The sequence below is a fragment of the Zootermopsis nevadensis genome, unplaced genomic scaffold (assembly GCF_977971745.1).
Source record: "Zootermopsis nevadensis isolate Lab colony 2312 unplaced genomic scaffold, Znev_1.0 Znev_ptg000004l, whole genome shotgun sequence".
In the NCBI taxonomy this organism is placed as follows: domain Eukaryota; kingdom Metazoa; phylum Arthropoda; class Insecta; order Blattodea; family Termopsidae; genus Zootermopsis; species Zootermopsis nevadensis.
In genome coordinates this window covers 5,256,421-5,273,450 of record NW_028259136.1, presented here as the reverse complement: position 1 = coordinate 5,273,450, position 17,030 = coordinate 5,256,421, and the positions used below count along the sequence as shown (strand labels likewise).

The 17,030-nt window shown below is 39.0% G+C and overlaps 2 protein-coding genes across 3 annotated transcripts; both read left to right on the top strand.

Moving 5' to 3' along the window:
• The first annotated feature begins 824 nt into the window (after nucleotides 1-824).
• On the top strand, nucleotides 825-7,900 carry LOC110829161 (cytochrome P450 9e2). The gene is made up of 8 exons (XM_087342935.1): nucleotides 825-908; nucleotides 1,498-1,902; nucleotides 2,338-2,499; nucleotides 2,746-2,951; nucleotides 3,200-3,392; nucleotides 3,639-3,860; nucleotides 4,346-4,600; nucleotides 6,764-7,900. Exons 2-8 carry the CDS (start codon nucleotides 1,500-1,502, stop codon nucleotides 6,931-6,933), a joined length of 1,611 nt encoding a protein of 536 aa, XP_087199061.1. The 5' UTR covers nucleotides 825-908; nucleotides 1,498-1,499; the 3' UTR covers nucleotides 6,934-7,900.
• A 789-nt stretch (nucleotides 7,901-8,689) lies between these two features.
• On the top strand, nucleotides 8,690-15,946 carry LOC147874824 (cytochrome P450 9e2-like). 2 transcript variants are annotated; one of them, XM_087342949.1, is made up of 8 exons: nucleotides 8,690-8,835; nucleotides 9,496-10,002; nucleotides 10,300-10,467; nucleotides 11,259-11,464; nucleotides 12,411-12,600; nucleotides 13,097-13,318; nucleotides 14,041-14,295; nucleotides 14,733-15,946. In XM_087342949.1, the coding sequence occupies exons 2-8, from the start codon at nucleotides 9,624-9,626 to the stop codon at nucleotides 14,903-14,905; spliced, it is 1,593 nt and encodes a 530-aa protein (XP_087199075.1). In that variant the 5' UTR covers nucleotides 8,690-8,835; nucleotides 9,496-9,623; the 3' UTR covers nucleotides 14,906-15,946. The 2 variants fall into 2 exon arrangements, with proteins under 2 accessions (XP_087199075.1, XP_087199074.1); XM_087342948.1 differs by having other exon boundaries at nucleotides 8,698-8,857.
• The last annotated feature ends 1,084 nt before the right edge of the window (nucleotides 15,947-17,030 follow it).

The window sequence follows — 17,030 nt, the reverse complement described above, 5'->3', positions numbered from 1 at the left end:
GCCTTGAGGTAAATTTATTGCAGATACAAATCCACTACCAAGAAAGGTAGTTAACAGTGGAGACATTACGCAGGGGAATCATGATTTCTATCTAGGCAAAGCTAATAAACGTTTACAGGCGCTCCGTTGTCCAGGGTGATACAATATACTGCTTAAAAATTTATTCAAGAATACAGATATTAACTAATCTCATGGAACCGAGTTCTTTTTTTGAAGCAAACAGTCGATCAACTCTTTAATAAATTCTGTATTTTTTACTGCCAATGGACTCTGCTCTGAGCAATATGTATCCGGTAAACACTTTAAAACACTATTTATTTAAGAGTCGTTTCAATATTATCCTCCCATCTACACCTACGTCTTCAAGTGGTCTAATCTCTTATGGTTTTCTCTCTGGAGTACACCAGAGATTCCAAAGATGTTCAAGTCACAATGTTTTCCAACATCGACCTCTCTTCCCAGACAGACATGGACTGGCCAATAATAATCATTCTTTGAAATAACACCTATTATCATTACGGTGTACTCTTTAGAGAACACTGACATTCCAAAAGTGCTCTTTAAGCGATATCACGTACTGTTGCCGATTGTGGTATATATAGTTACCACTAAACTTTTAAATGATTAAAAGTGGCGAAAAATATGAAAACAATGATGAAGAAGAATGTGATACTGATATCAATGAAGCTGAAAGTGATATGATGATACGTGGTTTTGAAGAGAAAAAGTTCGTCATAACATGGGGTGCTATAGGTTAGAACAGTTTAGAATCAGTTAGCAGATGGCGGTACCTTACAACCATGACGTAATAGTTAAAATTGGGGTGTGAGCAACGCGCTGGAGAAGTGTCAGATCGTGGGCAGAGGGCGAGCAGTTTGACAGTCTACAGCGTCACAGGGAGACAAAAGGTAGGACCGTGGATTATTTAATGATATTGTTACAAAAACTGCAGAGGATGTACGTTCATGCGAATTTCGAATCGACAACAGTTATAAATGAAACGGTTTTGGGCTGTTTCGAAAGCATTTATTGTGTTTTACCTGGAAGACAAAATCCACACAAACTTCGCCTACCAGGAGTATATTCGAACTAGATACCTGAAGAAATATATAAGTTGTTTCAACACTGAAGGAAATTCAATGCGATTAATGGGGATAATTCTAATTTATTTTTGTTGCCTATGCTGTCATCTTGATTATCATTATTTAAAAATTTTATTCGGGAAAATAGATTTAATTTTTTATCAACGGCTGTATCACGTCGAATAATATTTTATGATAAATGCACAAATATGTTAGCTAAATATATAAGATTATTTTATAATTTTTTATCAACTCTTAAAGAAACGTAGGATTACTGAGAGATACAAATCGTTAAGGATGTGAAATAAATGTTATCCTTCTGTTCGACTCTTCATGTCACCACAAATAGCACCAATCTGGTACTGACATTCTCGAATGATTCGGACTACTCAGAAATGAATTTTATATCCGGCAGCCATGATGATTATGGACTGGACGTGGTCGTCGATCTCATTCTGGGTCATCCTACAGACCGGGATAGTACTGGTAGTGTATCTGTGGGGAACATGGAACCACAACCATTTCAAGAAAAGGAACGTGCCTTATATCACACCTGTTCCATTCTTCGGTAACATGAGACCAGCCATATACAACAAGAACAAGGAACATTTCCCAGACTACATACTGCGAGCCTACAGGGAGTTGAAAGGTCATCCGTACGGCGGTACGTTCAACTTTATGCAACCTGTGATCATCCTTCGGGACCCCAAACTCATCAAAACCATCACAGTGAAAGACTTCGATCACTTCATCGACCACAGGTCCTTTTTCAACGAAGCTACCGAGCCACTCTGGGGGAAATCACTCTTCAATTTGTCAGGTAAGTGAACATCACGTGAATAAAAAATTTCAAAACAAACGAGGATTGACAAGCGTATTCCTGAAACACGCAGCGCCGTGTAGTGTGGTAGATACAGACGTTTCAGAGAAGCCCACTGCCTCCATCATCAGATCATTAGCGGTAGTTAGCACCTTTAAAACGTCGGTCAGTATATACCATACTACACGATGTAACAGCCCAGAAGACAAGCATCTTCAAACTCGTCACAGTAAGACCTGAAATTTCACACAATATTGTAATGCTTTTTACGTCTATGAGAGTCGACATTACAATTTTAAATCTTCAAACATCGCGGTCGAGTAGTTAGAACTCCTACTTTGTATTAGAGAGGGCCGGGGATCTAACCTTGTTATGCTTCCGAATTACAACGGATAATTCATCGTGACACAGAACCAAGGCAATTATTTTCTTCAGGTCAGCGTTGGAGGGACATGAGGTCCATACTGAGTCCTGCCTTCACATCCAGCAAGATGAAAACGATGTCCCTGTTGGTATCAGACTGCTGCCAACAGTTGGTAGACTTCCTAGAGCAGTGCTACGAACAGCCACCTGAACAGGAATGTCATATTCAGAAAGGTACCACGAGTTTAATTCTGATCCCGTACCGCGTATTGGATTTAATTAGATATTTCCTGCTGAACATTTTTTGACAGTTCTTCACATCTTGGCTTCTGTCAGGTCTAACTTTAAATTTTCGCTTTCTTAAAATAGTCAACTGTACCAAACATGCATTTTACAAGTCCCAGACGGCCCTATTCATAGCTTAGGCACATTCCCTCCAGACAGACAGTTTTCTGTATATTGGTTTTTCGCTCTACGCAGATGGCGAAATGCTGGTTCTGGAACTGAAAGACTTATACACAAGATACACCAATGACGTCATTGCTACAGCGGCGTTTGGAATCGGCACAGATTCTTTGAAAAATCCCACAAATGAATTTTACATAATGGGACAGAAAGCTTTTACAACTGGCAGACTTCGTATGATCAAGATCTTCGGCTACTTGATATCTCCAAAACTAATGCAGGTAAGAAATTATGAAAGAACTTTCACTTCGGCTGAAAGCATATCCGGTCAACATATTCAGGTAAAATACCGCGTTAAACAGAGTCCGTTAATTACGTGACGTTCTCGCTCTGTACTCACGTGACCCGAGAATTTTTTTTATTACGACAGGTGAGATTAAAACCAACAGAAAATTTCCTGGATATTAAAAACAGTTTTACAACCTAAGTGGGAAAATACACGATGTTGTTAATTCGTTGTTCTGTGCAGTTGCTGGGTGCCACCATCATACCAAATAAAGTCACGGAGTTCTTCAGGTCAATAGTACACGAAACTGTTTCATCACGAGAGAAGGAAAACATCGTAAGACCAGACATGATCCAGCTCCTCATGCAAGCGAAGAAAGGAGTTCTTAAAGATGAGGCATCCTCGGAAAATAGCAAGGACACCGACAGAGCCTACGGTATGTACGACATTAATTAAGTAGGACCTGTAAGGAACTCCCTTTAGGTTAGTTCGTAACCCTGTGGAGCGAATAACATTGCCCCATCTCTCCGTCCGTACGTATGCAACAAATCAGATTTATTTGATATTGGGCAGTTTTGCATGAAGAAAATTGTCTAACCACTTCAGTTTTCATTTCGTAAGAACACAACGATGCTAGTTTATTTCAGAGAGGACGATAAAGTTTTGTAATATTTTTTTGCAGAACTGGACAACGACGACATTGCAGCTCAAGCCCTGCTGTTCTTTCTGTCTGGCTTTGACACGACCTCCACACTTCTGTGCTTCGCCTCCCACCAGATGGCGGTCCACCCGGAAATACAGACCAAGCTTCAAGAGGAGATTGACGAAACTCTGCACGAACATGGCGGCAAGCTCACGTATGAGGCTCTACAAGGAATGAAATATCTCGACATGGTTGTGTCAGGTGAGAAAAACATAGCGGGCCTATTTGTTTGCATTCGGCATTATGGTTGACAGCTCCAAAAATATATCCAAAGACTAAATAACCTTGATATAATTTAAATTTATACCACGATAAAGAAATTCTGGCCTATTCTAAATTAAAAATACATTTGCTCTTATAGTGTTTTAATAAATAAACCATGTATGCCTACAACATGACTGGATATATAGGCCTAAATGTTAATATCCTACTTATTTCAAGTCTTATGTTTCATATGACGGTAAAAGACCACTTTAAAAAACCTTAAAAAAATTACGGGATAATATTAAAATGGATATTAATGAAAACTGTGTACCCAGGTAGGTAAATGGAAGGAGAAAATAATGTATAAAGAATATTTTACCTCAGGCAAGTATATACGACACTCGCGGCGAGAGGGGGGAGGTAGAGAGAGAGAGAGAGAGAGAGAGAGAGAGTGTGTGAGTGAAATGTCGTCGTGTTAACAGAGACGCTGAGGATGTTCCCACCTGTAGTGGTGGGTGATCGACTCTGCGTGAAGCCCTACAGCCTGGAGGCTGACCCTCCCCTGGAATTTCAACCAGGAGATAGAATCTTCATACCAATATACGGACTGCACCACGACGCCGACTACTTCCCTGATCCTGAACGCTTTGACCCGGAACGATTCAGCGATGCAAACAAGCCCAAAGTCAACCCTCTGGCATACCTGCCCTTCGGCTCTGGGCCGCGAAGCTGTATCGGTAAGTCCTCTGGATTTTGGTATCCTAGAAGTGGTCGTGGCCTGGGTAGACTAACCACGAAAAATCTCAGTCAGGACATCCGGTATCTCCTGAATACGAAGCATGAGTGTCAACCACTTGGCCACGGCGTTCGGAGATTCGAAGGAACGTATCGCCTGTTGTCATAACCCACAAGACCACAACCAACATTTTTACCACCACCAGAATATCAAACCTCAAATCTCTGGAATTTAGTTCCAACATTTCTTTCTCAACTGCCTTATGAGACTTGGGAAAACCATAAAGAAACTCAGCGCAGATGGTTTCCAAGCCGAGATTTAACTTTTTCTTAGTTTAGAATAGGATTTACTTACATTCCATAGATCCTTCATAGGACCAAGCCAAGGACGTAGATTTCATATCACAAATACAATACTTGTTTCTAATACAAATATAAATTACGTAGTTATGACAGTATGACTGAGTAAAACCGCTAAAACCCTCGACCGGTCTCCAGGACCTACAGAATACGAAATCTTATGGAGATAGCCGTCAATGACCCAGCCGAACTTCGAACTATGTGCCTTCCGAAAACAGAGTGCTAACCACTGCACTCTGACACTCGGTATTTGAGCTAAAATGCAAGTTTAATGTAGCCTATTCACAAGAACACGTAGAGAATATGAAGGTTGGTTTCGAAAGATTTAATAGAACAGAAGCTTCAAAAACCCCGACGAATACTCTTAAATTTTTTACCCTAAAACACGCTATTAATAAGTACAAGCTACGTTTTGTACATTTCGAATGTTTAAAACTTATACATGCATTGGGTCCTTTGGGATCGTAATTCTACTTGCATGTGGTTTATCTTCATTTACCATTTTCTACGCATCCTGTCACAGTCGTAATATTTACATTAGTATTTACGTAAATAATGTATCACGTATCTACATTTACTTTGTTCAGTACTACTTACATTTCTCTTCGTAATGCTACCTCCTCGTCACACCGCGATGGTTATGTCAGTGGGGAGTTATGCCGGATGACTGGTGCTGCGATCTGTCATTCATATTTGTAAATTACGACTTCCTTCGTTACTTTTTCCCCGTCTGATTTGTAGGAACCTGAAAATTAAAGTTTACAAAATAATTTTGCCTGTTGGTTTGTATGGGTGCAAAACCTGGTCTCTCACTCTGAGGGAGGAACACAGATTGCAGGTGTTTGAGAATAGGGTGTTGAGGAGGATATTTGGGACTAGGAGAGAAGACGATGGGGCATGGAGAAAACTGATTAATGATGAGCTTAAAAATCTGTACTCATCCCCCAGTATTGTCAGGGTGATTAAGTCGAGAAGAATGAGATGGGCGGGGCATGCGGCACGCATGGATGGGACAAGAGGTGTGCACCGGGTATTGGTTGGGAAGCCTGAGGGGAAGAGACCGCTGGGGAGACCTAGACGTAGATGGGAGGATAATCTCAGGCGGGATCTATGGGAGATAGGAGTTGAAGGAGACTGGATTTCGTTGGCCCAGAAGGTGGAGGGCTTTGGTTAATTCGGTGATGAACCCTCGGGTTCGGTAAGCCATCTAGTTAGTTCGTTACTTTTATTTTCAAATACCGAAACAAGGGTCGCGAAAATTACGTAAATGAGTCGACTTCATCTTCCATAGGTGCACAATCACAAATCTAATGGCACACACGAATAACAGGGATTAATGGAATTAAAAACGTGTTAGCTGGGGCTAATATAACTAACATGAACGCTCCACTCCTGATGCCTTACTGTATGTTATGTTATCTTTCCATGTTCTTATCCAATATAACCCCCCCCCCAAAGTTCGTGTTCTCAAGATGTGTTGCGTATTTTGGATTGTTCTTATCCAACCACATGCGTGTCTGGTTCTGAATATTATTCCTGTTTCGTTCAACATTTTTCAGAGGGCAACCTTCATATGTCAACTGGTATATCCCCTTGTACTCGTACGGATTAGTTGTCTTCTGAAGCTTAGGTGGTTTTATACACTTGTTTTCAGCGTTACTGAATATTTTAGCTCCCTTCCCTATATATTAATATGAAATAAACCACTTGACAGAAAGAGTAATATAGTCTCCTAGCACTCGTATGAAGAGGCGTGAGATTTAAAATCCACGTACTTAATACTAATGTCTACCTCTTGAATTCAGGGAATCAGTTCGCGCTGATGGAATCCAAACTGGCGCTGGTACACCTGCTGTCTCGGTTCAACGTGAGAGTGGTCGCGAAGACACCAATGCCAATAAAAATAACACAGACAAGATTGAAAATGTCTGTGGAAGGCGGTTTCTGGTTTGGGCTAGAGCTCAGGAGTTCCTGAAGTGCGGTCTCAGAAATAACGTCAGTCTCCTAAAGAAGCCAACTGCCTTTTTTTATATTACTAACTCTCTTGACAGAATCAAACTTGTTGCTCAAATTTTGAAATTTGTAGCTATGTATGCAATGTTTAACTGTGACTACTTGCACAATTCCACTGAATGTTCTCGCAGAAAACTTAACTGGCAGAAGAGTTTTAAACCTTGTAAAAGTTTTTGAGCTGTATCCTGTTTGTTACATTCTGATTCAGCCAAGTATGATTGGTGGCTGATTACCACGGCAAAAACTAAGTGACCTTAGCCCTGAAAAAAGGCTGGAGAACCGGGGGTTAATTTCCAGCAAGGGCACTGATTTTTCTCATTGCCAACAAGTCCATATCTGGGGTAGCGATTTTTCTGAGATGATTGAGGCAGATCACTTAGTCTTACAATAAAATAAGTAACAATCATACTCAATTAAAAACAGGGGATACTGGCATTTTTTTGGAATTGTGTACAAATGTCCTTGTTCTAGAAATAAGGTGCCTCGACTATACGTAAAGTACATTCAACATGTAGCCTATGTGTTAATTGCTACTAACAATAATCACATTCATTTAATTTTTGTACTCTATAATTACGTAACAGAAATGTTTGAAATTGTTATTTAACCTAGACTTAAGCTTTAATCACTTCTACTACGATAAAGTTTCCCTACCAACCATGATATACCAAGTCTTTCACAATTAGCAGCACCATTTTTCTGCCATTTTTTAAGCATGCGAAAGTCCACTTTTCACGACAATTTTGGTTCTGAAAACATACCAGATAAAACATTAACAGATATTAAAAATAACACTGAAAGGAACCCTCACAGATATATTAGAACAGCGTCACATCTATAAACACGATCTGCATTAATTAACAGTAAATGGACAGTTTCTGCATAATCAAAACTCTGTACGAATTAGAAATAAATCGATGTTTGCTGAATCTCTGTTTCAATGTAGAATAATCTGAATTAATACCAATCGTGATCCATTAATCTTGAATTACCATCCTGTTTTGGCAATACCGTTACTGAGAGAGGCTTCTGCACACGAGAAATGTTTTCAGGAGAGGATTACTCTGTAAGACAGCTTATATTTTAACTGAAAAATGATTTTTAGGTTGACATTCATATAAAATCTGTAATTAAAGACAGCTAAAGAAACGTTTGGAAAACAGTTATTCAAATGGATAAATGCCTGTTTCACCATGATTTCCAGACGATGATACAAGAGATTTCTTGGACACAGCAAACAACGGATCACTTAGGTGCCCGCCTACATACGCGTCTCAATCCATTAACTTTTACCACTCGTAACAAGAACAGTTTCAGTGTCGTTAAATTTCCAAGACTACGCGCATCTTTGCGTAATCACGAAGTGCAAAGATAATTATATAAGTAAGGCCATGGTTTCGGGTCTCCTGATAACTTTTTTCATTGCGGTATCTCGGGTAGCTTCAGCGCTGAGCGCAAACACAGACGAATTACCAAGCTGTGAACCTGAGTGTTTTTTATTCGTTGGGTTGTAAACGCGTGACTCTACTTCTGACTTCACTGCCATTTGTAGCGTTTTTAATCGTCACTTCACAGTACTCCTTTTCGAGTACTTTTCTGTTCGGGTAATGTGACCTCCCTCATTTTATGGGTACAACTGTCAGAATGTGATGAAAGCGCTTCAACTATCTGTAATTCCACATTACGTACATGATATACTTCAAGGTCATTGTCGGAACAAAAACAAATTATGCCCTCGTCCTACGCAGCACTGTGAAGGTTAATTTGGAGTATTTACAATGCCAAACCAATGTACGAGTCGTATGAGCTCAGTCAGTGAAGTGACAGGCTACTACCAGCTGCAGGACTGAGCTAGTCACCTCAGGTAATACGTCTGACCTGTTCTGGTAAGTACCACGTTCATGTCTCAGGCAGAGCGCACACCTGAGCTAGACCGAACTCTGTCGTCCTCGGTTCTTTAGGCAAATATCAATAAAATACCCTCAGACAGGCTGCACAGTACATAATCCCCCATCTTCACATTTGACAGTAAAGAAACACTGCAACTAAGAAACTTTCATGACGTATCCTACGAATAAACCATCGGACCAAAAGATCAAGATTCGACGCCAGGCATTAGAGTCGGAATCATACTCTTCACCACAAGAGCATTTCGGTACTTGTCGATGTTGGTCTTCTGGGTCGTAACAACAAGTAGACTCGTAGGTAGATACCATCGTTTCGGAGGAACATAATGACTCCACCTTCAGGGCTGATGATGGAGGCAGTATGTTCCCCTAAAACGTTGGTATCTACCTACGAGTCCACTCTGAACTGAAACCCAGAAGACATCTTCATTGCCATGAAAATCTCATTTCTGGGATTTGCACAGTGTTCTAATGTATTGGTACCAATGACTCTGTAAATACAACTGATTTCTTTCATAAAATTTGATATCACTACTTTAAAGCTTGTTGGTTATTGGCTTATTGGTAAAAACATCATTTATAAAAGCATTAATTTTTATATTTCTGTTTTATTTTAGTGGATCTTCCATCACATTGAAGCCAGCTAAGAACAAAACACACAACTGCACACAAAGGAAAAAAAAATTCGGTGTTTCATTTTTCTAAACCCAGGTATACATCGATTTTTAAGACAAGAGAAATCACGATGATAGAGTCGCTATGGGTATGGACCCTGGGCACCAGTCTTTTAGCCGTAGTAGTCTACTTAATTGGTACTTGGACCCACAATCACTTCTCCAAGAGGAATATACCTTGCCTCAAGACCGTCCCATTTCTTGGCAACATGGGACCAGTGGCACTTCGGAAAGTTTCGTTACCTGACTTTCTTGTTGACTTGTACAACAGGCTTGAAGGCCATACATATGGCGGTGTGTATGAATTTCTGAATCCAATTCTACTGTTGCGAGATCCCGAGCTCATAAAAATGGTGACCGTGAAAGATTTTGAGCACTTTCTGAATCACCGTTCTTTTATAGACGAAAATGTCGAACCACTGATTGGAAAGTCGCTGTTTGGTCTTGAAGGTAAGTTTTTATTTTAAATGTTCTATTTTTGCTTATATTTCATAGATCCACATAATATGCTACCCAAACCAGTAAAGACTACAATATTACAGAATGCTTGTATAGTCCTGAACGGATGAACGTGAACTGCAGCCTTGAAAGGAATAAGTAAGTGAGGAAGGGGAGATATTACACAATAAGGAACTTTGTGATTTGTATGGTTCATCCAATAAAGTGCGTGTATACATGCATCCTAAGCAAAGTATAAATCTAAGTTAGAGAACGTACAAGTTTAATTTCACTTCTCACAATTTACAGGACAAAAATGGAAGGACATGCGATCCACTCTGAGTCCTGCCTTCACATCAAGCAAAATGAAGAACATGTTCTTTCTGGTAACAGAATGCGGCAAACAGCTAGGTGACTTCCTGGAGAAATGTATCAAGGACAAGAACATGTCAGTGGAAGGCTGCAAGATAGAGAAAGGCAAGTGATACTACAGCATAAATGTGACTACTTTTTCTTGTAACTCTTGCAATTACAAACAGATTATTATGTGGAAGTAAAAATACCAACACTTAAAAATCTGATCATAGTTACATGCTGTTGAGTCCTTACAAAATGACAGCTTAGGTCATGTAATTCATAAAGCACTCCACTGAATATCAGCAGAAATGATTAATGATATGATCATCTGATACTGGATATGCCAGATGCATTTAGAAATCAGCTCAAGAAGTAACCAATACAGGTAGGACTCGGTTTACGCCAGGGTTAGGTTCCTGAGATGTCCGGCGTAAAATTAATCGGCGCAAACCGAGTCCTAACTGATATCTGACACTTAGGATGCGTAATAAAATTATTTTCCTCATATCAGTAAATGAGCAGGATATTAAGAATTTTCTATTGAATGGCTACTTTATACCAAATCTGTTTGCTATAATTATAAGCTTAGGAACAAAGCCACGTCACTAAGAAAAGAAATTTAAATAAACTATTTACACATTACATCAGTTTTCAAGGGAATGCATCAAACATTTTTTTTAAGATGACTGTCTTCTGAGTTGTTTCACTGTATAGTCAGGCAGAAGTTTTTGTCAATTCAGAGATGCTTGCTGCCTCTAACATCAAGAGAATGATGGAGGCTGCAGGGGCCTCTGAAATGTTGGATAACTTCTACCAGACTACAGGCACAAGAATCCAGAAGACAGCCACCTTCCGGGTTCCCACCATGAGAACCTGAAACCTCACTTCCTTATATTTCTTCTGTGTTTTAGAAGGCAATATTCTGGCTGTGGAGATGAAAGATCTATTTACAAGATACGCTAATGATGTAATTGCGACATCAGCATTTGGAATTGGGTGTGATTCACTAAATCAACCCAAAAATGAGTTTTTTGAGATGGGAAGAGATTTTACAAATTTTCGAGGTTTCAAAGCTCTAATACTTTTTGGCTACATGATGAGCCCCAAGCTCATGAAGGTAAGAATTTTATGTAATAAAATCTGAATATTGTGCAGCTGGGCACACCAAGGAGACAGGAGGAAATATATCAAGATGGATCTTAGGTTGGTGGGCTGTGAGGATGGTAAATGGATAGACTTGGCTCAGGAATGTGGCTGGTGGCGGGCTTTGGCCTTTGACCTGCGGGTTCTACTATCAGGGAGTTAGTTTATCTGCAAGTCTGAGAAATGTGTCTATTATCAATGCCTAGAGAATTTCTGTCATCATTTAGAATTGCAGAATTGTCATTCTTTAAATTTCTGAAAAATATTAACAATCACTGTTTATACTGTAAATATTCTCATCACACACCTTACCAAACCATCAGACATAATTAAATTAACTTAAATTAAATTATGGGAAATCAAGATTAAGGGATAAGGGAGGGAACAAAATGACCAAAACAAGCAAAAAAAAATTCAGATTCTACAAAGAAATTTGTCAGTTTCCACACTGGTGCAGAAGTTAAATTTAGATTAAGAAACAGATATTAGTCAAATTCAAGCAACAGGAATAACACTCTTAAGAACTGTGAATGGATACATTAGATTAGGCTACAATGAAAATTACAAGAGAAGACTGACTCTTAAATACTAAATCTGTTCGCCCATCTTAACAGAATGCATAGTAACACACTTCCAACATTAGCTTTTCAACACAAACCAAAAATTCACAGAAACTAAGGAAAACTGTTTATTTAAAAGGCTAAGTCTGAAGTTGAAACAGATTTGAGTCTGATCTACGAAGACCAAAGGAAGATACGGAGAAGATTCTCCATTCTAGTGCACTGCCCCTTCAAGAGTAGAGCCAGTGATGGTCACCCACATTTTCCCAGCTCCGATGTGTACGTGTTGAATAAAACTGTCACTTAATAGTAAGAATATTATGGCATCAGCAGCGTCTCTTCTCTGTTACATGCGATCAGTTTCTGCGCATTAGATTCATGTCAAGAGCTCTGTCCAACTTCTTCCGGTCACTGGTGCACGACACAATGTCAATGCGGGAAGAGAAGGGAATTCTGCGACCCGACATGATTCATCTGCTCATGGAGGCCAAAAAAGGGACACTTCAGGGAGACGAAAATGGTGCAATCAATGGCAAGACTGTCATCCCAAGTAAGTGATAAAATTCACTCCACTCTCATTCTCCTTCTCCTTCTTGGGGATATTTTTTCCCCACCATTTTCATAGGTTCCCCATCCTTATACACCGTAATGTCATTCATTCCAGTCTGTTTTCTCTAAATTCTTTCTCTCCGCCATTTTATAAATTCCTTGTAAGAACAATATTTCTGAAGATGACTATCTTACAGGATGTTATGGTTTGTGGTCTGATTTGCAACTTGCCCTGATGACAGAGGCATTAACCACATCTGAAACGTCAGTTGTATCTACCAGACGACATGGTACAATACCCCAGAAGATCATGGCTGATGAGGGGGAACCAAATCAGAGATATTTCCCCTTCATCACACTGGAAGACGAGCAGATCCAATCCTCACAACGTCGTGTAATTTCATAACACAGAACGATGGACAAAGTCCAAAGACTAAACAGAATAAAATTTATTGGTACTGCACACTAAAAAGCTATTATATTTTGTGTTATAACAGAATGGGAAGACGATGACATCACCGCACAAGCTGTACTTTTCTTTCTGGCGGGCTTTGACACGGCCTCCACACTGCTGTGCTTTGCAGCCCATCAACTGGCAGTGCATCCAGATATCCAGTCTCGACTCCAGGAAGAGATTGACATAACAATGAAAGAAGGCAAAGGAAATCTTACATATGAGGCAGTCCACAGCATGAAATACCTCGACATGGTGATCTCAGGTATGGTCAAGAACTGGGTTATCCTGCCTTATCATGACAAGTGGTTAGGGTAGAAAGAGGTGACACAGACGAATGAGGAGTTCTATTGACAGGAAAAGAAATGCCACTTTAGTTGAATCAGTGGTGGTAATTTCAAATAAATGGGAAATATTATTACAGTTAATCACTAGTGCAGACTCTGATTAATATGGTTGATTATCTGTTTATTTAATAAATGACTTATCAGCTGCACTGGTCATCTAAAGTTTATGGCAGGGTGATCTGCGAATGATGCGTTAGAAAGAATATGGAAGGAAGTGGCCATGGCCACTTCCAGGTAACATCCCAGCGTTTGCCTGCAATGACAAACACAAACAACGTAATCCTCAATCCAAACAGCCAGTCTTTGGCTCAAGTTACAAATCCAGGACCTCCCAAATATGCAGAAGTGTTAACCACTTGACCATTATGTTTGGTGAGTAACACTACATGAATGAGTGAATCTGAAATTATTTAATGACACTTTCTCAACTGCATAGTGATCAAACAGAAACAATGTGCAAGAAAGTAGTCATGACTTATTCTGAGATACTATTCCAGTACTTGCTTGGAGGGACTGACTTAAACCATAATAAACCGCGGCCAGGACAGACTATCTCTGGACTCGGATTCAAAACTGGACACGCATTAAAGATTTAAGTAATAAAGTGTAACGGCTTATACACTTGTGATTTATGTTACAGAAACGCTACGCTTGTATCCTCCTGCAGTGTTGATAGACAGAAAATGCGTAAAGACATACACATTGCCTACTGAGCCAACTTATACCCTGAAGCCTGGAGATGGGGTCTGGATACCTATTTATGCCCTACATCATGACCCAGACTACTTCCCTGACCCTGAGAAATTTGATCCTGAAAGGTTTAGCGATGAGAATAAACAAAGCATTAAAAACTTCACATACCTGCCATTTGGGTCTGGCCCAAGGAACTGTATTGGTAAGTACAATAATCACAATGACAACTTCTTCTGTCAGTATTTCATGTATAATGTAAATAGCCAGTTATTGGGCCAAGATTCAAACTCTGGACCTTCCATAATTATAATCATTATACTGTAACATTTAACCTTCTATGGGTATATCGGATTAATGGAATGTGAGGAACAGTTGGCATGGTTACTGAAATATACAGAAACATGGACAGACTGAGGAAAAGTACAAAACTCCCAGTTATTCCATTTCTTAGTTCAAGATACCTACACAGTAGAATCAGTAATGATGAAATCTCACTTCATAAAAGATATCATCCCACTGTATCAATTTTGGTGAACCTGCGAATATTAATTTTTGTTTCGACAGCAGGTCTTTTACAGTTAATACTCAACATTCTGCCCCACTACCTTCAGGTAACAATATCATCTTATCGTGTTCCAGGGAGCCGATTTGCACTTATGGAATCCAAAATAGCATTGGTCCATATATTGGCCCGCTTCAACCTGACAGTAGTCTCCAAGACACCCATACCAATACAAATAACCAAGAATGGATTCAATATGACGGTGGACAGGGGATTCTGGCTGGGTCTTGAGCTAAGAGTCAAGAACTAGGACAGCGACAGAAAACCAATCAAATGTAAGAACAATAATAATTTTCTATTTACATATTATCATAGAAAGTCATGAATCAATCATTCTGACACAAGGTATGTAATTAAATCCAGAAATCAGGAATTAACCATATTTCTTCATTAATTCTTATGCTACTTCATATATATATGATTTAACTACCTCATCATATTTTTATCTGATGAGAGTTCCTTACTTATGTTTCATACTTAACATCCTGAATACCAACCTTGTAAGCCCATAATTTACTTCATTTAATCAGTAAGACTGGATCATTGATATATCTGTTATACATATCACAAAAGATTAGAAAATCTAATCCATCTGCTGATCAACTACCAATACTGGTACTGAGTATATATATTTTAATGTATTTTTAAAAAATGTAGTATTTCTTATGAAACATCCAATATTTAATATGTTATATGGAATGGACATTAAATATAAATTTTCATTTGTGCCGAAAAACCTTGGAAAGTTCAGAACAGTGTGCTTGTTGTTGTGGCTTATGTCATCTCCCTTCACCTTTCTCCAGTAAGGAGATGACAATATCAGCTGAATTACCAGACTGTACTCACACTACATCATAAGACAGTTTTACTATGCACTGCTAAAATATTATGCTCATTATTACACAATATTGTTTGTTTCCTTCCCACTGTGATCAACTTTTACACATTAATTCACCATGTGCTGAATCATTAAGTCACATTAATTATGGCAACAATGTAGCTGCAGAGTGATGATCAGCAAATGGTGAAGAAACTTTTCTAAAATAGGTGTGGAAGTGGAATCTCCATAAGTCAAATAGTTTCCAGGGTTTTAAATGTTGTCCACACTATTGTAATATAATTTTCTTTGTGGTATAACTTACTGCATAATAAGTGCATTAGAAAGTAATACAATATCCTACAATTAAATGAGTTCTCAGTGCTAACATACTTTTAATGGTCAGTTTTGTCACAGGAATTTGTATTATAATCAAAGAATATGTCAAATATATCAATATATTTTGAAGTAAAATTAATTCACTTAATTACCACATTTAACATAATGGTAGGGCAATATTAAGCTGCAAGAATCATGATGATTTGGACATTAAATTCTTGAAATGGAATAATTTGAATGAACAGGAACAACAGTCTCATCCATCCAGTTACCTATTATTTTGTCATGACTAAAAAACAGCAAGCTGTTAACTCTATTCTATTCTAATAAAACAGGGCTCTTTACAATTTCCCTCAATTTCAAGAATATGTCAGTGTTCTTGGTACACTTATACACAAAATCAAAAAATCTGAACTGTCCATTGTTTCCTGGTAAGTAGCTGCAACAGCGGCCCCGATTCTGTCATGCAAATAGTGAGGCTACCCAGCATGAGACATGACAATTAAAATAGGCAGCACAAAAGTACAATAGCCTCTAGATGCATAACCTTCAATCCAAATTTGTCTGCTCTTATGGTGCGGTTCCCCTCACAATATGACGAAATTTTAAAGGACAGTAAGCTCAATTTTTTCCCCAACAAGTTTCACAAAAAATCCGTCAACTACAGTACAAATTTAATTATGTGGAGGTACACATGGCACGATAATTACTTACTTTTATCATATCCATATTCCAGCTGAGAATGAACATCCTTCCCACTCCACCACTAATTCCGTTGCAGACCACATACACGGGAACCACAAAAGATTCTCCTCATCTCACACGTAGAAGCATGTAAACTACATCGTAGGAAGTCCTGGTAGACATTGAGATGTTTCTTGCCTTCACACTCAAGTTCAGAAACATCCACGACCGTGACCTATATACAGATTCTAATGAAACAAAGGCACAGACACTATTTCCAGCGAATATTCCTCCGAATCACATACTATACAACAGCTGTCACTTACAATCAATGAATATGCAAAGCATTGATTTCCCAAATAAAAATGTACAAACCAATGTAATAAAATTGGCACAAGGCGTCATGCGCATTGTGCTGCCATCTCCGAATCATAGGCACATAAACAACATAGAGGATGATGATAGACGCAGTAGCACAGTCGGTAAGAAGGTTTACTGTATCAACAAGGTCGTACGTTCTACACACCACTGACAC